Source organism: Armigeres subalbatus, chromosome 2 (assembly GCF_024139115.2).
Source record: "Armigeres subalbatus isolate Guangzhou_Male chromosome 2, GZ_Asu_2, whole genome shotgun sequence".
Lineage (NCBI taxonomy): Eukaryota > Metazoa > Arthropoda > Insecta > Diptera > Culicidae > Armigeres > Armigeres subalbatus.
The window spans coordinates 286,252,161-286,278,531 of record NC_085140.1 but is presented as its reverse complement, the minus strand read 5'-3'; the positions used below and the strand labels follow the sequence as shown (position 1 = coordinate 286,278,531).

Sequence of the window (26,371 nt, the reverse complement as noted above, 5' to 3'; positions counted from 1 at the left end):
CCAGTCTTGTTGATAGCAATGCCGCCAGTTGATTACTTATGCAGCCATATGCATACCTATGGAAAGCTACAGAGACCCCAGTCAATTTTTATCCATAGTACACTTCTTCTTCTTCTTCTTCTTCTTCTCTTTTTATTATTGACATTACATCCCCACACTGGGGACAGAGCCGCCTCGCAGCTTAGTGTTCATTAAGCATTTCTACAGTTATTAACTGCGAGGTTTCTAAGCCAGGTTACCATTTTTCAATTTGTTTATCATGAGGCTAACACGATGATACTTGTATGCCCAGGGAATCGAACTCAGCCATCCTCACCATGGCCTTCTTTGTAGCCGCGCGCGTCTTACCGCACGGCTAAGGAGGGCACCATCCATAGTACACAGGGTTAGCTCGTATTTTTGATCGTGTGACTTTATTTTCCCACCAAAATCTTTGCAACATGCTGTGTTGCATTTTTGGCCAAAAAAAATCGTACCCAGTTGTGGGCTACCCTTAAGAGCCGCTAGAAATGGAAGAAATGGAAAAAAAATGCTTATGAATTGATGAAAAATGAACGTTTATTTATTTTAAAGGCTTTCGGTGGCAAAAAACGAAACATAATAGCTTTCAATTGCAAAATGAAAGAAAATTATTCTTGAAGGTTAAATAGCTGGTGGTCATGTCAGCGCACTTCAAATGCACGGGACGATCGCAACCATTGCAATGGGTGGAGTTTGCAGCGGCCTATATTTAGGTACATTTAGTGGCCCACTACCGGGAATGATAGACATTTCTATTGTTTAGCCAATTTACACGACACAAACATTTCACTGGAATTTGATATCATATCATAAAGAACACTTAATCTTCCGTAATCTGAAAAAGCGACGTATACGCCATTTTCCAAAATTGGTGTTAACGAGAACTACTCATCGAGCTCTTTAACAGAAAAATGGAAAACATGCATGTTGTAAAATGGCTGTTACGTCACTTTTCCAGATTACGACAGTAATGTACTAAATGATAAAGTTTAACACTCACCTCTTTCCAATGTTTTGCTTCGATTTATCGCACTTGGAAAACGACATTTTTGAAAAAACAAACAAATTTTCATGATGTTTTTTTTTGTTTGCTCGCAACAAGAAACCATTTGCATGTGCAAGCTTCGATATTGTTGCAAATTAATTTTCGAATGTTGGCAAATTAGTTTAAAAATAGGATTAAGGTTTGACAATGCTTAGATTTGTCGTCGAAAATTATTCAGGCTCGCCCACAACCCCTAATAAAAAGAAACCATATTTTTGCTAGTTAGATCAAGCAAATCGTTTTCGATCAAAAATAATGTGCGAAGCACGTTTTAAGTTCAGTTTAAAATTCAATTCCACACCCAAAATGAAATTTTATGACATCCTTTGCTTTAAGCGTTTTGCATCAAATCTTGCATGCATGCCGCTCAGAGAATGTTATATTTATTGTGTCACCTCATTCCATTGAGTCAGTTTATTTGGTTCTGATCAATACATCTAAACGTGTTTAGTTGATTTCTCCAGGAACAAGTATATTGATCGTGTACTGCAATATGTACATATAACTATGACTCACACAATCATCTCGATACCGTTTAGCTTGATGACGGAGAAGGACATGAATGGTGCCAATTTCACTAACATCGAACGTTGCTTTCTCCGTTACCCATCTACTTGAGCGTATAATGACAATAAATTGTCATATTCGCATTGGGCACCTCTTCTCTTATCTGGTATTTGAACGAAATAATAAAAGATTGCAATAAAATCATGCACTCTCTAGTTGGGTGTATAGCACTCTCGAATCACAAAGAGTTAGCTTGGGAATTGCTGACCTTAAATAAATTTAATAATTGATTTAGTGAAAAAAGTTGATGACGGGATTGGTCAATTCTTGAAGTAATTTCTGGAAGAATACCTGGAGGAACGTCTGAAGGAACTTCCAGGAAATTCTTGAAGAAACTTTATTAATTTATTCGACTTGGATGACGACATTTGAGGTTGTTGCTTTCAGTCTTTTAGGAAAAAACGGGGTTTCAAGTTTCCATCCGACGTTTCGGACACATGTATTGTGCCTTTTTCAAGGAATTAACTATTTTCCACTCTCAGCATAGGACTTATTTGTCACCACGTTTCGTTTGCCCTGTCTTGTGTGAGGTAGGGCGGAAACTGAATAATGCTTCGAAATAACCTAGGGAAACTCTTCGGAATTTACTCAACAAATTCTTTAGAATTTCATCTAAAAATCCTCGGCAAATTTATTTTGTAAAAGCATCCTCGGCAATTTCTTTAGAATTTCCTCCTAAAATTCTTTGAAATTCATTCGAGTAATTGGTCGGAGATTCTTAAGGTCACTCCTGACGGAATCCAAGTTTCAAAGTGCTCGCGTTTTCGGGGGCACACCACTCGATACGGAAGCAACGCACAAATGTCATTTTTGTATTTTCACGCATGCTGCGACGCAGCAAAGCTAAGTCAACAAAAATGACAGTTGTGCGCCGCCTCCGTATCGAGTGGTGTGCCCCCGGTTCTCGTAGCTGAGCAGATCAAATGGATTTCTTCAATTGAGAAAACGGAGAGCAAATCGGAGGAACTTAAGTTGAATTGCTTCGATGCGATGAATATCATTTTGATAGTACGAAGACCACACTACTAGAGGACGCACTATTGAACAATACAAAGCTTTCATACATGTCTTGGAGTTGTTTGACAAAACGAAAGATGAAACCTGTTTGCGAGGAAGCCTTTGCTACGATATAGGGGATATGGTTCTTGAAAGTCGGCTTGAAATCTAACATTATTCACAAATCTTTAACAGTAGTTTCTCGACGCAGTTCCGTATTGTTTAAATAATAGTAATGTTCATAAAGCGATTGCTTCCCACCGAATGATATTATGGAGCATTTTGTTACATTAAGTACCTTGCGATTGACACGACACCAATCTGCAAAACCTTCGGGTTTCTGCTGCAGGAACATGGCGTCACGTGTGCTTTTGATCACGTATTATAGTTTCAAGTCGTCAGCATACTACAAAGTAAAGCAGCGTAGGATGAAGTTGACATCGTTCATGTACAGCAAGAAAAGGAATGGCCCGAGATGACTACCTTGAGGTATACCCGAAGCTACTGGAAACGACGATGAAACATGATCACCAAGTTTAACAGACATACTGGGCACGGTAAGATATGATCGAAGAAGTATCCTGTCATTTAAACCTAATTACTGTTCCATTTTATTAAAAATTGGTAGGATCTATGGGCTATGGGCTCACAAGTTATGTTCAAAATACACTACTATTTTTTAAATGCACGAGAAGGCCATTACCGCTACATATATGGATTAATCAGGGATTCTAGATTTTTCTCGCATTATAAAGTTGGTAAAACGGAGTAAATTACTTTGATTAGGTCAATTTGACGGTATTGTGCCCAATTGTTGGTACCCCTTTGAAGTTAGTATATATATTTTTTAATTCCAATGATAATATATGGATTTGAAGTATGATGAAAATTGCATGGGAAAATCGCATATAAGCTAAACTAGTAGCTTATATATTGTCGCGGTGAAAACAACTTAGAATTCGGAAGTCGGGACTTCCGAACCGAACTTTCTTCCAAAGTTTTATCTGTCAAACTAATTGATGCGTTGTTTAGCGCATCTTTAGGTGAATCCAGCGCACTACTTCCGAAGTTGGGAAAGTTGCCTGTATCTGGAGAAAAATCCAACTTCGGTATAAAAAGCGTTCTAACTTTATTCCGGATAGACAATATTTACTTTTAAACTGAACCAAATTAAGGGCAGCCAGGGCCTGCAGCCAGATTTTTTCGGAGGCATTTGAAATACATTAAAAAAACCAAAGTTTGTACCGAATGCTCCGATCCCCACAATCATTATGAACTTGAAAATGATAATATTTCTTCATAGTAAGTAAAATACGGATACATTGTGCGTCGGCCTTAAGGTACTCAAGTAGACAATCACCATATACGGTTATCATAGGCTCATACATATAGGTAACGTAATGGGTAACAGAATAACAAACAGAAAATAGGGAACAACGATTTTCATTACTGGATACCTTTTGCGTTGCTGGGGGAACCATTCACCCTTGATTGTAAATAGATATACGTAAGTACGCGTTGTTGCATATCAGTGAACAATTGCCAAAATAATCATAAATATTATCTCTGCAGATATTCACAAACAATTAATTCTAAAACTTTGACTGTAAAAAGATTCATTGTAGTACAGAATCAGAATGTCGAAAAAATTAGCCACCGAAAGTTGCGTTCACAAGGAGCAGGAACCAGGTGTAATTAGCAATGAAATGCTCACGAAGGCTATCATTGAGCAGGGCCATAAAGGTGAGGCCGGCCGGCTGGCACGCATGGACGAAATTCAGTTGGAGTCGATTACCGTCATTCGGTTGGAGTTTCAAAGTAAGGTTAATTAAATCATAATTATTTGATATAAATACACATGAAACTCAACTCATTCGTAGATATACTAAAAATTGACCATCTTTGGGTATTAAAGAACTTGGAAATTCTATCGTTGGCATTCAATAAAATCGATAAAATTGAAAACCTACACCGCTTGACTAAACTGAAAGAACTGAACTTGTCGTTCAATTTCTTAGAACAAGTGGAAAATCTTGATCAATTAGTGCAACTTCGAACATTGTCACTTTTTGGAAATCGTATAAAAAAATTGGAGAACTTAGATCGTTTGGAAAAGTTAGTTATTTTTAGTGCCGGAAAAAATAAAATCAAATCTCTCGAAGGATTAGAACGCTTGCGGTTTTTGAAAGATTTGCGATCGTTAAATTTGGCAGAAAATCCAATAGCTGAGGATGAAAATAAACCATTGAGACTTTACGTCGCCTGTCTATTACCCCATTTGAAGTATTATCAATATGTTCTTATAAAATCGGAAGAACGAGAATCAGGAAAAGAGATGTTCACGTGAGTTAATCAAATTGAGAAATGATCGATAAATTGTTCGAACCTCATATTTTCAGCCGTGAATTACAAGACATTCTTGAGAATGAAAAGTTTGAAATAATCGAAAGGGAGCGAATTGCGAAAGAGAAAGCCGATGAGGTGTACCTCTCGAAGAGTTTCGTTGAACATCTGAATGGGCACCAACTGTTTGAATCACTTTTCATCGAAGATCCAGACGGCGAAGCTCTTCTGGCCATCGGTGAGGATGCCCTTGAGCTGAGGAACGAGTAAGGCCAATGGGAACTTCATGCCATATTTGAAGATGATTGCAAATTTTAATTCCATAGGTATTTGACCGAGGCATACACATTTACGCAACAAATCTATAAAATTGGCCTGGAGCAATATGAACGACGCCAGAAGGAAATCCAGTTGTACAACCGATGCATCGAGATGGAACGAAAGAAAGCGCAAAAACTTGGTCAAGAGTAAGCACATTTTATGTTTGTTTATGCTTGAAAGATCTAACATACGTTCACTTTGTTTGATCAGCATCATTAACCGTTTCTTGGAGGTGTACAACCGCGTGTGCCCCGGGGTGAAACAAATCGTGATCAAGCTGGGCAAAAATTCACTTCAGCGGAGTGATTCGCCTTTGACATCGCCGTCGGCGCACAGCATGCAGCCGCTTTTGGATGAACTTGATCTGGCCAAGGACGAATTCAACTCCATCTTCGAGGACTCGTGGCACACGTTGATGAGCATCGAGATGCAGCTGTTCGAGCGAACAGAAGAGGGCAACTCCAACTTCGAAAATACGATCAAAGAGATGACGAACGAGTTCATTGAGCTATCGCAGGCCCAGTTCGTGCTGATGCGTGAGGCAGAGATTAATTTCAGCGATGCGCTGATTGGAATTGTACAGCAGTTTGTGACGTTCAAGGCTGCGTCTGGACATGCAAAGGATATTCCAAGAGGGCTGCAAGAGGTAACTTAGATTGGATTTCTTTGTCTATATACTAGAAAACAGGATTTGATAAGAGTCGAGTCAAGTACGAGACACTGAAGACGGCCTTACATTTGAGGTCGAAATACGTATCTGTCAAGATACAATTAAGTGGTGGAATTCAATGGGATTGTATTAACTCGTCTTATGACAAGTGAGGATTTGATAATTTTTAAACTACTATTTGGCAACAGTTTAAACATCATTGTAACGTTTTGCCTTTCTCGTATACTAAGTATACGGTAAAGGCTATATGATCGCTCCAAAAACAAACTTTTTATAGAAGGCCCGGAGACCCATAGTGTTATATACCAATCGACTCAGTTCGACGAATTGAGGTGATGTCTGTGTGTGTGTGTGTGTGTGTGTGTGTGTGTGTGTGTGTGTGTGTGTGTGTGTGTATGTGTGTGTGTGTGTGTGCGCAAAACTACTCAACAAAATGTCACTCATTTTTCGGGCACTTATCCTCAACCGATTTGCTCGCAACAAGTTGCATTCGACGCAGAATCCTGTCCCATTGTTTCCTATTTGAAATTGGCCAGATCGAACTATGGGATCGAGAGTTATGGCCAAAATACAAATTCATACGGAAAAATCGCGTAAAAAATGTCACTCATTTTTCGGACACTTATCCTCAACCGATTTGCTCGCAACAAGTTGCATTCGACGCAGAATCCTGTCGAATTGTTTCCTATTTGAAATTGGCCAGATCGAACTATGGGATCGAGAGTTATGGCCAAAATACAAATTCATACAAAAAAATCGCGTAAAAAATGTCACTCATTTTTCGGACACTTATCCTCAACCGATTTGCTCGCAACAAATTGCATTCGACGCAGAATCCTGTCCCATTGTTTCCTATTTGAAATTGGCCAGATCGGACTATGGGATCGAGAGTTATGGTCAAAATACAAAATCATACGAAAAAATCGCGTAAAAAATGTCACTCATTTTTCGGGCACTTATCCTCAACCGATTTGCTCGCAACAAATTGCATTCGACGCAGAATCTTGTCCCATTGTTTCCTATTTGAAATTGGCCAGATCGAACTATGGGATCGAAAGTTATGGCCAAAATACAAAATCCTACGAAAAAATCGTGTAAAAAATGTCACTCATTTTTCGGGCACATAACCTTAAACCGATTTGCTCGCAACAAGTTGCATTCGACGCAGAATTCTGTCCCATTGAAATTGGCCAGCTCGGACTATGGGATCAAAAGTTATGGCCAAAACACAAAATCATACGGAAAAATCGTGTAAAAAATGTCACTCAATTTTCGGGCACTTATCCTCAACCGATTTGCTCGCCTCAAGTTGCATTCGACGCAGAATCTTGTCCCACTGTCTCCTTTTTCAAATTGGCCAGATCGAACTATGGGATCGAGAGTTATGGCCAAAATACAAAATCCTACGAAAAAATCGCGTAAAAAATGTCACTCATTTTTCGGGCACTTATTCTCAACCGATTTGCTCACAACAAGTTGCATTCGACGTAGAATCGTGTCCCGTTGTTTCCTATTGAAAATTGGCCATATCGGACTATGGGATCGAAAATTATAAATTTTTTTTATGGAAAAATCGCTAAAAAAATGTCATTTATTTTTCGGGCACTTATCCTCGAACCGATTTGCTCGCATTAAATTGTTTTCGACGCAGAATGTCTCATATTTTCTTATTGAAAATTGGCCAGATCGGACTATGGGCTTAGATGTTATGGTCAAATTACTATTTATTGTGAAAAAGAGTTCAAAAAAGTCTAGCTCATTTTTTAGCACTTAGACTTCATCTATTCCCCCCCAAGCAACACAAGTTCAACAAATCTGGTTGCAGTAACCGTATAGTGACTGAATCCGGTCATATATAAGTTATTGTGATTGTTGTGCAATATGTGTGCTTCTCAGGTCGCTCGCAACAGATTGCATTCGACGCAGAATCTTGTCCCATTGTTTCCTATAGAAACTTGGCCGGATCGTACAATTGGGTCAAAAGTTAAGGCGAAAATACTAATTTTAAAACTACAAAATAAAATGCCATTTTTTGCTCTTATGCTCATCCGATTTGTTTGCAACAAATTGCGTTTGGCGAGAATTTTTTTTATGCATATAAAAAAATATGAAAAATAAGACCAATCCACATATTGGTGTTATTTGAGATTTTTCCAAACCTTTTGAACGAACGAGAAAGGCACCATCACCGCTAGGTGGATTAATCTGGGTATTATCTAACGAGTTGTTTTAGAACCTGAAAACATATTTAGATATTTGCGCGAATAATGATGTCTGTGTTTGCCAATACATGTATTGAAAACACTATTATCCAGATTTGCTATCCAAAAGTTTTACTATAGTAAGACTATAGTAAGATGTAATAGCAAGACTTTGTTTTTGAAAAAAATACGATATTTTCATATTTTTATCCCCCGTAAGTCATTGGACGACAAAGATGTAATAAGTAATTTGGCTGCTGGGATGCGTGACCATCATATGCAGGTAATAGACGCTCGAGAAGACAAGCTGATCAACAGAACACGCAACTGGGTCAGAGAACTTTGCGATGGGCTACAGAAGTAAGTCAATTAATAAGTTGTGCGCAGTTTTGTTGTCATGGTGGTCCCCGTTTTCTAATATAACTTTTCGGTTTTCAGATCGGAGATCAAGCGAAATCGTGCCAAAGTGCTTGAGATCACGTACTTTTTGGACCACCATCGTCAGTTGTTTTATGCACTGTTTGAAGATGTCGTACCGGTAAAGGAGGAGAAAAAGAGACTGTTTTCGAAGGTTCACTTCACAGACGAATAATAACATAAGAGAGGTGCAATCTTTATATTTCAATATTCGTGAGAGCCTAAAACAGACATTTTTAAACTATAACTTAAAATAACAAATTAAACTACACATCTTATTTCGAATATCTCTTCTCTTGTTCTTTATTGGTATTACATCCTTTTACTGAGACATTGCCGCCTCGCAGCTTAATGTTCATTCAGCACTTCCATAATTATTAACTGCGAGGTTTCTTAGCCAATTACCTTTTTTGCATTGATCTTGCTATGTACGGTCCTTGGTATTGCGTCTTATCGCTAGGCTAAGAAGAGTCCCTTTTATACCCCTACGTTTTAAAAATTTTAAGAGTCCTAATTTTTTAACGTTGATGAAACTCATACAGGTATGAACAAGCTGCGAGTCCTTAATTTTCGGAAAAATGTTTAATTTCTTAAGTATCACCGCAACTATTGGGTTGGAAGTAGAGTTTCTTTTGTACGTTTATGTAGCTACTCGATAAAATTAAACTTTTGTTTAACTTTTTGTTAAACTTTTGTTTGAACACTTTCAAAACGTTGTTTAATTGTGTATATTGAATTGTGTTTCCCCTTACTTTTTTCTAAAATGATTTTAATGTAAATTCAGAACAGTAACTGATGTTATTTATAATATTTCTATGCTTTGAGAATAGGTCGTATGTCCAAAGAAAAGCTTGTTTTCGCTCTCTTTTTCCAATAGAGTAACCATGCCAATAGTGGAGGTATCACTGGATCGACAAAAGAAAATATTTTTTTTAGAAAAATCGATGACAAGGACAAGCCGTTTTTGCTCATAAAAAATAGTTATTTTTTTCATTTCTCGGAATACTGACATGTAGTGTTGACAAAGTTTTAGCGCAGTTTATTCCAATAAATTTTGCTAAAAAAGCTTTTTTTGTAGCTCTTTCGATATTTAAGAAAAGTCGTCTTTGGGTGACTTTTAGAGCTCCAAAAAATGCAACTTTTGATGGGAAAATGTGCTCAATATCTTTCGCCGATCAAAAGTTATGTTTGTTTTTCTGACAAAATTACATTTTTTAAAAGTTGATATCTCCGATTAGGGTAGACCAAAAACATATGTTAACACGGCATTTGAAAGAACAATGCCGACTTTTCCGAAAAATCGAAAACAAAAAAAAGTAGATAAAAATATCGTTACCAAGTAGGTAACTCTAAATCAGCCAACTTAAGAGCTACAGAAAAAGCTTTTTTAGTAAAATTTATTGGAATAAGCTGCGCTACAACTTTGTAGTACATACATTACATGCCAGTGTTCCGAGAAATAAAAAAAATATTTTCAATTTTTATATAATGGGCTACCCAATTTTTTGATAGCAGATAGTGATGGCCTTACTATTCCGAACAATTTTAAAGAACAATATTTTTTTCTAAAAAAATACAGTTTTAGCGTAAAATGCATCTTCCGCGTAAATCTGTATCCTGGACCATAGTGTATTGTAAACAATAGTGATTGTAAGGCCAAAGACACGAAGCCACTCATATGCAGGATTAGAAGCAGCATTCCGAAAATCAATGTGGCAGAGCCGTACAGCGGTCATGTCATATAAGCGGACAATATGCTAATATTCATTAGTCTAAGTTTGCAGACTAAGGACAACGTGTTGGGAGTCACAACATCAATTCCATATTCAGGTTTCGACATTATTATTATTATTTATTCAGACTAAGGCCGAAGTGGCCTGTGCGGTATATAAGAGTCTTCTCCATTCGGCTTGGTCCATGGCTACACGTCGCCAACCACGCAGTCTACGGAGGGTCCGCAAGTCATCTTCCACCTGATCGATCCACCTTGCCCGCTGCGCAACTCGCCTTCTTGTGCCCGTAGGATCGTTTTCGAGAACCATTCACCGTGTTACGACATTCTGGCTACGTGCCCGGCCCACCGCAGTCGTCCGATTTTCGCGGTATAAACGATGGATGGTTCTCCCAGCAGCTCATGCAACTCGTGGTTCATACGCCTCCTCGACGTACCGTCCGTCTTCTGCACCCCACCATAGATGGTACGCAGCACTTTCCTTTCGAGCATCGTCCAGGTCTCGTGTCTGTAGAGGACTACCGGTCTAATGAGCGTTTTGTAGATTGTCAGTTTGGTACGGCGGCGAACTCTATTCGATCAGAGCGTCTTGCGGAGTCCAAAGTACGTACGATTTCCAGCCACTAGCCAGCCACGATTTCCAGCCAGTCTCCGAATTTCTCTGCGGGTATCATTTTCGGCAGTCACCAGTGAGCCCAAGTACACAAATTCTTCTACCACCTCGATTTCGTCACCACCGATGCAAACTCGCGGTGGGTGGCTGACATTGTCTTCTCTTGTACCTCTTCCTATCATAGACTTTTGGTGGGTGTAATAAAAACATAATGAAATAACGATTTCATTTCCAATCACGCAGTGCATACATTTATTACAGTTATTTGATGATAGATTTGTTTTAGTAAATAAGACTAAACTTAATTTTAATCATTTATTACAGAGCTGCCAAAAGCATAATTTTTTTCGAAAAATGCCTAAGAATTATGTTAAAAGCGGCTGTAGCTACTTTAGTGCATATGTTATGAATACTCAAAACGACGAATACTCGAACAATTAGCTTTACAAGATTAAATTTATGGTTTTCTAAAGGATCGTTTTCTCGAATGTGATCATCAAGATTTTGAAACATATTTGAATGATCTTCAAATACCAAGTTCACTATTGCTGTTTGAATTTTTGCATGACTTTTCATTCTACCATTTTCTATATCTTACAGATATTGTCCAAAAATTAATATACAAATTATCTAAACGTCTAAACATTATTAACAAAACATACATCTGGCTGACGTCCAATTCCTTCAATGTCCTTCTTGAGTTTTAATATCTGCGCATTGGCCCTGTTGAACTTTATCTGCAATCAGGGAATCAATTTTTCTGAAATGCGCTTGCGAAACAAGCGACAAAAGTGAACCAACGACAAAGCTTTGTTTTTGTCGGAGATAATAATGACAAAGATCCGAAAAATTTTGTCAGCAACAAAAAAGAAGACAATCTTGTTGTTAACTTTTCATCCCGTTATTTTGCATTATTTCTAGAGCAAATTTCGGTTTTATGCTATCATAGTTTCTGCTTTTATGGAAATATTCGAGAATTGAACAATGATTACAAAATTAGCATCGTATTCTCGGAAATATCAGAGCATGCAAGGCAAATGATTCTTGTCATATTGTGTTCGGGTTCTGATAAAGTTTTGTCGCTAGATGCGTTTGTCAGGAACAAACTCTGTTGACGCCAAAGGGTATATTGTTAGGCGGTGCTCGAATATTGATTCCCTGTCTGCAATACATGATTTCGGGCATTCGATAGCTTGAGATACTTTATCGTTACTTGATACGCTTGTTCAGCTCTGATATTGATATCACCCGTATACCTACCGGATGGATTTTTCAGTTACAAAAACTGAGTTATCAGTTGTCAAACGAATATTTTTGCTTTCAACAGGCTCATGAAGCTGAAACTGTAACATTTCTCTGTAAACAAAAATTAAAGTTTGTTTGAATATATTCACTCTGTTGTTCGGAAACCGCGCCTTCTTATCTGATGTGTAATCGTATATTAAAGAGTATTAAAGAGTCATCTGACGAATGCCGAAGTTCAAGATGCACTTATTTGACGCAAAACTATGCACTACGGTAAAAATCATATCCGGCGGTACACTCAAATTGTTCTTCTAATGTTGAAAAGCGCGCATTTTAAAACATATGTAATAATAGCCATATCGAATACCTATATATTATCACAATGAAATAAACCTCTCGCAATCCTCCGGGTGATTAGCGTTGTCGTCTGGAGTAGCCTCGGTAGTCGCGAACAGGCTAGGTACTGCTGCACCAGTTAAATACCGCCTTTTTCCACTCGTTCTGAAGCAGCTTGGCTGGAAATGCCGAGAGCAGATAGCGATATCTTTGTTGGGCCGTAATTTCTGCTCATGCTCAATTAAACTTGCTTTCCATAGAGCAGAGGTTGCAGGATCTTTAGGAAACCTAAAATTAGAATGTTTATTCAGTAGAAGCATAAGTACTAGAACGCTAGTGGCGCTGTAGTCATTTAAATTATTTTGCCAAATAATGCATCAACAAGCTTCAATTGGCCATAATGTATGCATCATGTTGTAGTGCTTGTTTGGTTTCTTCAGCAACACCGGTTTGACACTTGTACTACCGGTACTTTTGCTGCCAGGTCGAAGTAACCTAGATGTTAGTCACGCGAACAGGCACGACATTGGCAATCTTATACTTTTGAATCAACTGTTTATTCAAACAAGTTGATTCACGTTGTATGAATTCAGTTTACTCACCTGTGAAACGTTATTCCTAAATATGTCTTCTGCTTAGAAGAAGACGAACAACTTTCAAGCGCACAATTTAATCCCATATTTAACAACCGCTTATCGAAACCGATAATAACAAACTGCTTATTTAATAACAACACACTATGAATTGTGTTTCTCTGTGTTGCTATGATAAAAAATGGCACTTTAAGGACCACCGCCAGTACATGCGTACTAGATGTTGTTCACAAGATTTGAAGCCCCATTAGCTTTCCAATACTTCTCGTCTGATTTTTGAAAACGTCGTATGTCCAAAAAAAGGCTCTCTTTGTTCAATTTTTCTTTTGATTATTACAAAGCCATACTAACATATACAACGATTTTTAGCACAGATCTGATAAAAATAGCTTTGTTCATCGTTCTAAGGTGAAAATATTGCAACAAATGCAAAATAAGCCTAGCTCTTAGCAAAACAGTGCCATATAAAAGTTAGTCTCTTATTTGGACATACGATGTTTTCAAAAATCATGCTAAGACTTTTGCTTCTACCATTTTAACTTATTTAAATATTTTGCTCTCAGAAGCTACTGTAAAAATTTCAGCCAGCTCTCAAGTCTAAGTAGATGCTCATAGTGATTCAAATTTTGACTTTTTTGCTCCTTTATGCTTAAACGATGGCATTTGCCATTTTAATAATCGTCCTAAATTTTTAGCTAATTTGGATGTAATTTGACTGAGCACAAGCATTTTGAAGCTTGTATGAAAATTACTATGAAAACAGTAACTTTTGTGAAAAACTGTTCCTCATCATTGCCCATTAAGCTCTAAAAATATCTGAATACGTTAGCAACATAGGAAATTTAACAAGGGTAAATATCGTCGTTGTTGCTAAACGATTTGATGCTGGCAGCAAAAGTTATTATGGAAATACTGAATTGTGGGAAATTCAATTTAACACGTAAAAGAATAACATCAATATCAATAATGAGCAATTCTGTTTTCTTTATAATTTTGCACACAAAAGTCAGATTGCTTCGCAACAACAACTGACTTTCAGCTTAGGATCTATTCTATGATTACGATGCGTTAAATATATTCAAATATATTCTGAGTTGCTTCACGAAACGATCCTTTACATAAGTGGCAATTCTCATAGTAATTTTCATATAACCTTCAAACGGCACGTGCACAACCAAATTACATCCAAATCAGCTAAAAATTTGGGAGGACTATTAAAATAGCAAAAACAATCGTTTAAGCATAGGGGAGCGAAAAAGTCAAAATTTGAATCACTCTAATGTTCAACGAGCATGAAGTTTATATGAAAAAAAAACGTGGGAAAATGCATACTTTTCACATTTTTTACCTCTAAAGCTATGTCCATTTAGCATCCGGAATCATTTATTGTATTGCAGCGGCATGGAAAGTGACCGCTGCAAAAATTCTTTTCCAGCGGTTTGTCTACCTAGGCGCCCACTTGCTGTGGTATAAATTTCACGAAGTTTCGTGCAGCTTGTCAAAAATTATTCTAGATGGAAGCCGAGAGGAGAGAAAAAAAAGTCTGCACACCCACGTTGATAATCCTGCTCATCGACGATGGAACCTACGTCAAAATGGATTTCGGACAGCTTCCTAGCCAAAAATTCTACATGGTGACGGCACGAGAAGTAGTTCATGCGAAGTTCAAGTTTGATTTTTGGACAAACTTGCAAAAAAAACGGATGATTTTGGCAAGGGATATGCAACTGTGGGGCAAAGACCTAAGTGTTTGTGACGAATAAGACGATGGACTCGAAGCTGTACAAGAAGGAATGTCTCAAAAACCGCTGTTGACCTTCCTTAAAGCCCATAAAGGTCCCGTGAAGCTTTGGCCAGATTTGGCGAGTTGCCACTACAGCCGGGAAGTCATCCAGTGGTACCGCGATTATAACGAAGATTTCATCGATAAGAACATAAATCCACGCAACTGCCCACAGCTCCAGCCCATCGAGACATTTTGGGCAGTAATGAAGCGGAAGCTTAAGAAATGTGGAAAAAGTGGAAAAACAGCTCGGGTCGCGACTCAGATGACCAAAATGTGGAACAAATGTGCCAAGGAAGATGACTCCGGAGGTGTGCAACTTTTGATGAGAGGACTAAAGAAGAAGATGTGAATTTCCACTAGAAACTAGAAGAAATTATTTGTATCACAAATTTTTCCTTAAAGTATAGTGAATTACCCTTGTTTTGATGTAAGGTACACCGGGGCAAGTTGAAATGCGGGGTAAGTTGAAACGGAAGCTGTAATTTAGATCAGCAATGACCGAATGCCCTGATTATTTTTTTTAACAAATTACTCCCCTAAACGCAACTTCTGACTGCCATTCCCGGAAGATTGCAGCTACTAAAAGCAATCCCTGTCATTGTTTATTTTTAGCCCTTTGCAAAATTCGAACCAACTTTTTGACGGGCCAATGAAACAGGTCAGAAAATGATGTTTGGAAGTGTTTTTTCATCAAATTTTCACGGTAGGTAATCATTCAATGTTGAATAAACATAATGATTATGAAAAATCGATGGAAGATACGTTTTAATTTTTGTATTTTTGTAGTTTGATATTGCTCCGCATTTTCAACCCATCGGGGCAAATAGAAATTCGTGGTGCGGGGCAAGTTGAAACAACGATTCAAAACGTTACCCTCGCGATTAAGGTTTCCAGAATTCAATATGGTCCGTAAATACATTCGGAAAACAAAAATAATAGAAAAGAAATTAATAATTAACTCTGAAAATTAATTTAATAAATTTCTGCCCATTCCGTCGTGAATGCATCCCTCCTACAATCTCCACTGAAGAATAGAATAAAAAGGGGCCATGTTTAAGTTGCACGGTCTAGTTTTGAGATTCTTAATCTACTTTGCCTCGCTGTGAGCACTGGCTCTCAAAAAATAAATCATAGAGCATGTAAACATTTCGTTAACTCCACCTTTCACTTCCCCAGCCCCCCTTTTTCCAATCAAGGGTCTATGAGAGATAAGCTGGTTAATTAATGAGAATTTATGAAGCAATCACAGCCGAATTAATCAAGCGTATAATTCAAAGAAAAGAGTATAGAGTATCAAAATCTGGAATGTGACTTTTATGCGAGTAAATATCAAAATGAGACAAGTGGGATTTGATTTCCAAATTTCTAGAACAAAGCTCACTATTTTATCAGGGTTTTAGGAGACAATTTTAAGCTAATTTCTTAAAGATAATCAAAATCGTCAAAAATATACATGTGACTCTTATGCGAATCTTGGCAGTATAGTCACCTTTACAACCTCGTGTATCTTGAGTACATATATTTTGTTTTTGATACGGTACAGTTTGCTTATGTCTGTATACACCGCAGTGTTTCAACTTACCCCGATATGCGGGGCAAGTTGAAACGAAGCATATAAAAAAATAATTTTAGTATGCAAAATATTTATAAAAAAGTTTGGTAAGGTTGCTTATTTTTTATGTATAATCTTTGGCCCGAACTAGCAAATACCGCAAACGGATTCAAAATTTATCAAAGGGTGATTTTTTTACAGCACTTCAAAGCTCAACTTTGAAAAAACCGTTTCAACTTGCCCCGGTGTACCTTATTAACCTTCTTTGTACGTCAATCCGTTACCGAGATACAGATGATTTTATTATTTCGGATTCTAAATGGACATAGCTTTAGGTGGGGATTTAGTCATTCAATCCCGCTCATTAGTAACATTTATAATCTTTATATTATTGCGAAGAGGTTCCCGAAAACAGCGAGTGATTTTGTAAAAAAAATAAACATTGGTTTTTCAGATGGGGGAAAACGCGCCATCCAGCTATTCTACATGCAGAATCAATCGGATCGATGTGCTTTGATTTACTTGGTTTACTTGTGTCAAGTTTTGGAATTGACTGCAGTTAATGATATTGGGGCTCACTACCTTCTCCGATCAACTTTATATGCGAATTTATTGGATGGAGCGTTTCACCTTGGGGCTGTAATTATTTTTTTCTTTTGTTTTCATCTAGGTATAACTTTAGGCCGATACAAATATTAAATTTATTTTATGTCCGGCAGCTCTTGGAAGTTACGGGGGGATAAAAAATAACATGAAAACGAAAAAAAAGTCCAAAATGCAATTCTTCTATGAATTTTTTTAAATATTAATGGCAAATGATATCAAAGCACGTTTAGAGAAAGCACATTATATGAATATTTGTAACATATTTATCCAGTAGTGAATTTAACACTAAATTTAATGTAAATAAAAAAATACTGGAACTTAATCGTGTAGAAATTTTAGTTTTTCTTTTTGTAAAAGGGCTGGTATGCTGCCTGGACGCTTCCCAACCCCCCACACAATTTAAGATGTCTTCTCAAGTGTCTGGTTGCAGATTAAGAGTTACAGTTCCACTTGTTTTATGAAAAATAAAACATTCATCTAAACAAGTTCAAAAATAAACTAATACTTATAGCGATGGGTATTGTTATACAATACATAGGCTATACGGCACTGGGATTGGTTTCCTTCTTTCTCGACTCTTGATTTGGGTCCAAGTCTGATTCCTTTCGACTTCGTTTATTTCTCTGTTAGACTTTCGTCGCCAGGATATCTCAGGTCTGCCTTTTCTGTGATGTCCTGCCAGATTCCAGTCCAGCACTTGCTTGTAGATTTCGTCTCCGCTCTTACGTGGCGTGTGGCCGGGCTATGCCATACGCACTGTGGAGCTGCTGTTTATATTGGATTTTGATGGCATTGTCGATGGGGCTCAGCATTCGGGATCCAGTTGTGAGGCTACCAGGCTCGAGCTGTAAAACGTGATGAATATTGCAAATCTATGTGATCTCTGCTAATACGCACCAAGTCTCACTGGCGTATAACATCACAGATTTCACGTTAGAGTTCAGTATTCGAGGTTTGGTGCATTGCCTGGACCGATTGGATCTCCATGTTCTATGTTGATCTTGGTCCGCCGCTTGACGTTGGTTGGCTTTGGTTTTCGACCTTCTCCACTGTCTGCCCGGCTACCGTGGAATTGGAGTTGTTCATACCCAACGATTTGGTCTTGCTGACGTTGATGAGTAGGAGCGTACGACCAGGTTATTCAGTTTTCTGTTCATGGGAGAGCGTGTTGGTAGAGCAGTATCATAATCTGAGTCGAGGTCGTTAGATTGCTCTATGGTGGGGGGCTGCTAAAGCGGCCCCTTGATTTCATCGATTACGATGAGCTCCTCCCGGCTGCAGCCAGTAGCATTTGACTAATTCTCAGAATCCGTTTTTAGTTGGCAGGGTTAAGATGAATACACAACTATTATAGTGTTCTATAGTTCCTATAGGTATTCCAATCTGTCAAACTCATGGAAGAGAAGATGGCAGGGGTGAAATCATTTTCAGTGCAAACAAACTCGGAAGAGTTAATACTAAAAACCAATATGGCTGAATCGTGAATTTGGCAGTTTGGAATACCTAGTAGTGTATTCATCTTGGGCAGAATTAGTATTTGGCTAACTGATGAGATCCGACAACGCATTGCTCGGATTCAGAGGCAGGAGGTGAGGCTCTGGCAATGAATTAACATAGGCCGACTAGAAGATCCAGCTGTGAATACTGAAGAGATCGTTCGTTGAAGAACTTGGAACTCAGGTAGTGCATCGTGCATGTGCTGGAATAGAGCTGCGTAGAAGAGAAGTGTGCATTGAAGAATCCTGCTATCGAAACCGGCGAGAACAACTTGGGTGAGCTGCGCACTAAAGAAGGGATTACAGATGTTTCCCGACGGAAGATTTAGGAGCGTATAGCAGCAGGGCAGAGAAACAGGAAGAATCAGACAGCTGAAATGTTGGTTCGAGCACTTTTAACAGCTTCTTCTAGTCTCAGCCAGTGTTTTTCAAAAAACAGGTTTTTCAAAAAACATGGTCCCTTCAATATCGACGCATGGAGATTTGACTGTAGAAGAAGCCGTTTTTGGCTCATTTTTAAACATAGACTATTTCCAAACAGCACTTGTATTTGACGTCGATTCTGGTACAATTTCGAAAAAAAAGCTGGTATGTATTTGCTTCCTTAGTATTACTGTTTCCGCCCTCTGTTTCCGCCTTCAAAACTTACTCGCAATTCTCCATCACCCAACACAGGCTTCCCGAACTAGTACATGGAATTGCCAAAATTTGTACATAAACATCAGGACAGTTGTGCACGCTATTAAAAGCTTCCTGTATGATCTTGAAAAAACAAACTTCAGATTCAAAACGTTTGGATCAGCTTAAATGAGTTATCCTTTTCTATTATTGTATATAACTTATGTTTTTGGTCGTTCGAGATACGTTTTTAAAAAAAACTAAACAATCGACCTGTCTGCTCGAGTGAAGAAATACGAATGAATTTTATTGTTAACTAATTATTATGGAACCTAGCTGGGGAATACTTTATGCTGATACTGGCAAGAACCATCAATCATGGGCGTCGGTCGCGGCTCCAATAACACCGGTGCGGAATGTGCAAGGTGTTGGTCTCCGGTTACGTCCGGTCCAATGTGGCTAGCTTAGAGGACGCTAACAGTTGTCAGTTCAACAATTTGACTCTGGTTGCATTTACGTCCGTAACTGGCCCCTCCTTGAAGTCCGAAACGTCCTCGTTTCCGGTAGGTTTGGCACGTTGCTTCTCATGGAAAATTTTTCTGCTCATATAAAAATAAAATGGCGATTATAATGGCAAGCAGGCTGACGCCTGATAAAGACATTGACGTTAGTACGACAGAATTCATGGTTTTTCTTAGAGAATCCAGATGATGTCTATTGTTGATGTGGATTTTTCGAAACTCATCTCAGGCTCTAGGTCTTTAATTTGGATGTCCAAACCGTCCAGTGGAACGATTGATAACTGACCTGTTTTATACCATTCTTTGTTGGTGAATTCCAACCCATCGATATAGATAGTACAGTTATGGTATTCTATTAAAATGTGCCAGTTAGAGTTCTGTTATGTATTCCTACTCATCAACGTCAGCAAGACCAAATCGTTGGGTATGAACAACTCCAATTCCACGGTAGCCGGGCAGACAGTGGAAAGGTCGAAAACAAAATACAAAAGTCAAGCGGCGGACCAAGATCAACATAGAACATGGAGATCCAATCGGTCCAGGCAATGCACCAAACCTCGAATACTGAACTCTAACGTAATCTGTGATGTTATACGCCAGTGACACTTGGTGCGTATTAGCAGAGATCAATAGATTTCAATATTCATCACGAGCTCGAGCCTGGTAGCCTCACAACTGGATCCGAATGCCTTAGCCCCATCGTCAATGCCATCAAAATCCAATATAAACAGCAACTCCACAGTGTGTATGGCATAGACCACACGCCACGTAGCGAGACGAAATCTAAAAAGCAAGTGCAATCCGGCAGGACATCGCAGAAGAGCAGACCTGAGATATCCTGGCGACGAAAATCTAACAGAAATAAACGAAGTCGAAAGGAATCAGACTTGGGCCCAAATCAAGAGTGGAGAAAGAGGAACCAATCCCAGTGCCGTATAGCCTTGTATTGATAACAATACCCATCGCATAAGTATTAGTTTATTTTGAACTTGTTTAGATGAATGTTTATTTTTCATAAAACGTGGCGCTAACTCTTAATCTGCACAGACACTTGAAGACATCTTAAATTTGGGGGGTTGGGAAGCGTCCAGGCAACATACCAGCCCTTTTAAAAAAGAAAACTAAAATTTCTACAGGATTAAGTTCAGTATTTTTATTTACATAAAATTTATTATTAAATTCACTACTGGATAAATATGTTCAAATATTCATATAATGTGCTTTCTCTAAACGTGCTTTGATATCATTTGCCATTAATATTAAAAAAATTCATGGAAGAATTACATTTTGGACTTTTTTTTCGTTTTCATGTTATTTTTTTATTCTCCCCCCCCTCGTACCTTCCAAGAGCTGCCGGACATAAAATAAATTTAATATTTGTATCAGCCTAAAGTTATACCTAGATGAAAACAAAAGAAAAAAATAATTACAGCCCCAAGGTGGAACGCTCCATCCAATAAATTCGCATAAGTCGATCGGAAAAGGTAGTGAGCCCCAATAGCATTAATTTTAGTCAAGTCCAAAACTTGAAACAAGTAAATCAAAGCACATCGATCCGATTTATTCTGCATAGTAGTAGCCGATGGTGCAGTTTCCCCATCTGAAAAACTAATGTTTACTCTTTTTTATTTTTTGACAAAAAAAACTCGCGGTTTTCGGGAGCCTCTTCGCAATAATATAATAATTATAAATGTCACTAATGAGCGGGATTGAATGACTTAATCCCCTAGAGGTAAAAAATGTAGAAAAGTATGCATTTTCCCGTTTTTTTTTCATATAAACTTCATGCTCGTTGAGCATTAGAGTGATTCAAATTTTGACTTTTTCGCTCCCTGTGCTTAAACGATTGTTTTTGCTATTTTAATAGTCCTCCCAAATTTTTAGCTGATTTGGATGTAATTTGGTTTGCACGTGCCGTTTGAAGGTTATATGAAAATCACTATGAATTGCCCTTATGTAAAGAGATCGTTTCTTGAAGCAACTCAGAATATATTTGAATATATTTAACGCATCGCAATCATAGAATAGATCCTAAGCTGAAAGTCAGTTGTTGTTGCGAAGCAATCTGACTTTTGTGCAAAATTATAAAGAAAACAGAATTGCTCATTATTGATATTGATGTTATTCTTTTACGTTTAAATTGAATTTCCACAATTCAGTATTTCCATAATAACTTTTGCCAGCATCAAATCGTTTAGTAACAACGATGATATTTACCCTTATTAAATTTCCTATTTGCTAACGTATTCAGATATTTTAGAGCTTAATGGGCAATGATGAGGAACAGTTTTCACAAAGTTACTGTTTTCATAGTAATTTTCATACAAGCTTCAAAATGCTTGTGTCAGTCAAATTACATCCAAATTCTAAAATTAAGACGATATTAAAATGGCAAATGCCATCGTTTAAGCATAAAACAAAAAGTCAAATTTGAATCCTCTAACATCTACTTGAGACTTGAGAGCTGGCTGAAATTTTTACAGTAGCTTCTGAGAGCAAAATATTTAAATAAGTTAAAATGGTAGAAGCAAAATACGATGTTTTCAAATCATTATGTCCAAATAAAGAACTCTCTTTTATATGGCACTCTTTTGCTAAAAGCTGGACTTATTTTGCATTTGTTCAATATTTTCACCTTAGAACGATGAACAAAGCTATTTTATCAGATCTGTGCTGAAAAATCGTTGTATATGTTGTATGGCTTTGTAATAATCAAAAGAAAAATTGACAACCTTTTTTTTTGACATACACGTTTTAAAAATCAGACGAAGTATTGGAAACTAATGGGGCTTCAAATCTTGTGAACAACATCTAGTACGCATGTACTGGTGTCTCAAAGTGCCATTTTTTATCCTATAGCAACACAGAGAACACAATTCATATGTCGTTTCGTTTTATAGTCCTCATCCTTGCTACTTTTACCAAAATGTTCGTTTTGATTTTCGTGCTACACCAGTGTAGCATTTTTCTTACCTCAAACAAGCAGTGTAGCACCAGAAAAATCAGAGTGTGCCGTGTGTGTAGTTTGTTGTCAAGTTTCTCCCGTTGTTATTGTTTTCTTTTATGGTATCATCAGGTATCCAAACAAACAAACCAACTGCACTCAAAACGTTCGTTTTGCCGTGCAAAATGCTGCACTAAACAGTGTCGCACCTTAAAAACGAAAACGACAATGGTGTTGTTATTAAATAAGCAGTTTGTTATTCTATATCGGTTTCGATAAGTGGTTTGCTAAATATGGGATTAAATTGTGCGCTTGAAAATTGTTCGTCTTCTTCTAAGCAGAAGACATATTTAGGAATAACGTTTCACAGGTGAGTAAACTGAATTCATACAACGTGAAGCAACTTGTTTGAATAAACAGTTGATTCAAAAGTATAAGATTGCTAATGTCGTGCCTGTTCGCGTGACTAACATCTAGGTTACTTCGACCTGGCAGCAAAAGTACCGGTACTACAAGTGTCAAACCGATGTTGGTAAAGAAACCAAACAAGCACTACAACATGATGCATACATTATGGCCAATTGAAGCTTGTTGAAGCATTATTTGGCAAAATAATTTAAATAACTACAGCGCCACTAGCGCAGCGTTCTAGTATTTATGCTTCTACTGAATAAACATTCTAATTTTGAGGTTTCTAAAGATCCTGCAACCTCTGCTCTATGGAAGCAAGTTTAATTGGGCATGAGCAGAAATTACGCCCAACAAGATATCGCTATCTGCTCTCAGCATTTCAGCAAGCTGCTTCAGAACGAGTGGAAAAAGGCGGTATTTAACTGGTGCAGCAGTACCTAGCCTGTTCGCGACTACCAAGGCTACTCCAGACGACAACGCTAATCAGTCCACAGCGTATTGTTTTCAACCTCCTCAATGCAACTCATCCAGTCATCTGAACCCGGAGGATTGCGAGAGGTTTATTTCATTGTGATAATATATAGGTATACGATATGGCTTTTATTACATATGTTTTAAAATGCGCGCTTTTCAACATTGAAGAACAATTCGAGTGTACCGCCGGATATGATTTTTACCGTAGTGCATAATTTTGCGTCAAATAAGTGCATCTTGAACTTCGGCATTCGTCAGACGACTCTTTAATATTACACGATTACACATCAGATAAGAAGGCGCGGTTTCCGAACAACAGAGTGAATATATTCAAACAAACTTTAATTTTGTTTACAGAGAATGTTACAGTTTCAGCTTCATGAGCCTGTTGAAAGCAGAAATATTCGTTTGACAACTGATAACTCAGTTTTTGTAACTGAAAAATCCATCCGGTAGGTATACGGGTGATATCAATATCAGAGCTGAACAAGCGTATCAAGTAACGATAAAGTATCTCAAGCTATCGAATGCCCGAAATCATGTATTGCAGATAAAGCTTAACTGGGCCAATGCGCAGATATTAAAACTCAAGAAGGACATTGAAGGAATTGGACGTCAGCCAGATGTATGTTTTGTTAATAATGTTTAGACGTTTAGATAATTTGTATATTAATTTTGGACATATCTGTAAGATACAGAAAATGGTAGAATGAAAAGTCATGCAAAAATTCAAACACAATAGTGAACTTGGTATTTGAAGATCATTCAAATATGTTTCAAAATCTTGATGATCACATTCGAGAAAACGATCACTTAGAAAACATAAATTTAATCTTGTAAAGCTAATTGTTCAGTATTCGTCGTTTGAGTATTCATAACATATGCACTAAAGTTACTACAGCCCCTTTTAACATAATTCTTAGGCATTTTTCGAAAAAAAAGGTGCTTTTTGCAGCTCAGTAATAAGTTTAGTCTTATTTACTAAGACAAATCTAGCATCAAATAACTGTAATAAATGTATGCACTGCGTGATTGGAAAGATCGTTATTTCATTATTGTTTTATTAAAAACCAAAGTCTATGATAGGAAGAGGTACAAGAGAAGCAATGTCAGCCACCACCACGAGTTTGCATCGGTGGTGACGAAATCGAGTGGTAGAAGAATTTGTGTACTTGGGCTCACTGGTGACTGCCGAAAATGATACCAGCAGAAATTCGGAGACTGGCTGGAAATCGTAGGCTAGTGGCTGGAAATCGTACGTACTTTGGACTCCGCAAGACGCTCTGATCGAATAGAGTTCGCCGCCGTACCAAACTGACAATCTACAAAACGCTCATTAGACCAGATCCTCTCAGACACGAGACCTGGACGATCCTCGTGGAGGACCAACGCGCATGGAGTTTTCGAAGAGAAGTGCTGCGTACCATCTATGGTGGGGTGCAGAAGACGGACGGTACGTCGAGGAGGCGTATGAACCACGAGGTTGTATGAGCTGCTGGAGAACCACCCAAGTAACATTTTAATAACACTCTTGAAGACCATAATTTACTGTGTGGCTGAGTGAAAATATCAAATACATGAACATACATACATTGCTCAGAATAGATCTGGAAGTGAGTGAATTGTTTGTGGACACTAGAAATGATCATCGTTTCCTCAGTTCATTGAGAATTGGATAAATTTGGTGAGATTGTTTCAATATGTTTTATATGATTCCAAAACTAAATACGCGCTGGATTAAAAATCCGGAAGTTTGTTTATGGATCCATTATCAATTGATAATGGTAGCATAAACAGGCAGGGCTTATTTAAGTGAAAGTGGCCTCGGGACTGGACGTGAGTTACCAGGCAGTCTGAAATGGGTCACTGGAGCTGCGATAAACTAACACCTTCTAACTCCGGGCTAAAGCTGACTTTATTACAGTCAGCTTTCTTCCTTCCACTGCCAGACAGTGGGAGTTGAATTGAAGATACATACATACTCTTGAAGACCATAATTTACTCTTCAAGGTGTTATAACCAATGTAAAACCAAAATGTTACTGGGCATCCATCGTTTATACCGCGAAAATCGGACGACTGCGGTGGGCCGGGCACGTAGCAGAATGTCGTAACACGGTGAATGGTTCTCGAAAACGATCCTACGGGCACAAGAAGGTGAGTTGCGCAGCGGGCAAGGTGGGTCGATCAGGTGGAAGATGACTTGCGGACCCTCCGTAGACTGCGTGGTTGACGACGTTTAGCCATGGACCGAGCCGAATGGAGAAGACTCTTAAATACCGCACAGGCCACTTCGGCCTTAGTCTGAATAAATAATAACAATAATGTTGAAACCTGAATATGGAATTGATGTTGTGGTTGTGACTCCCAACACGTTGTCCTTAGTCTGCAAACTTAGACTAATGAATATTAGCATATTGTCCGCTTATATGACATGACCGCTGTACGGCTCTGCCACATTGATTTTCGGAATGCTGCTTCTAATCCTGCATATAAGTGGCTTCGTGTCTTTGGCCTTACAATCACTATTGTTTACAATACACTATGGTCCAGGATACAGATTTACGCGGAAGATGCATTTTACGCTAAAACTATTTTTAGAAAAATGTTGATCTACAAAATTGTTCGGAATAGTAAGGCCATCACTATCTGCTATCAAAAAATTGGGTGGCCCATTATATAAAAATTGATTTTTTTTTATTTCTCGGAACACTAGCATGTAATGTACTACAAAGTTGTAGCGCAGCTTATTCCAATAAATTTTACTAATAAAGCTTTTTCTGTAGCCTTTAAGTTGGCTGATTTAGAGTTACCTACTTGGATTAAGGTGATACGGGAAGCACAAACAATCATCAAATAGTCAT

The 26,371-nt window shown here is 38.0% G+C and overlaps 1 protein-coding gene across 2 annotated transcripts; it reads left to right on the top strand.

Moving 5' to 3' along the window:
- Positions 1-4,049: 4,049 nt before the first annotated feature.
- Positions 4,050-8,842, top strand: LOC134216485 (dynein regulatory complex subunit 3-like). Of its 2 annotated transcripts, none has more exons than XM_062695356.1 (8): positions 4,050-4,136; positions 4,202-4,447; positions 4,510-4,972; positions 5,029-5,238; positions 5,299-5,439; positions 5,504-5,939; positions 8,385-8,524; positions 8,603-8,842. In XM_062695356.1, exons 2-8 carry the CDS (start codon positions 4,267-4,269, stop codon positions 8,754-8,756), a joined length of 1,725 nt encoding a protein of 574 aa, XP_062551340.1. In that variant the 5' UTR covers positions 4,050-4,136; positions 4,202-4,266; the 3' UTR covers positions 8,757-8,842. The 2 variants fall into 2 exon arrangements, with proteins under 2 accessions (XP_062551340.1, XP_062551341.1); XM_062695357.1 differs by having other exon boundaries at positions 4,064-4,122.
- Positions 8,843-26,371: the final 17,529 nt, after the last annotated feature.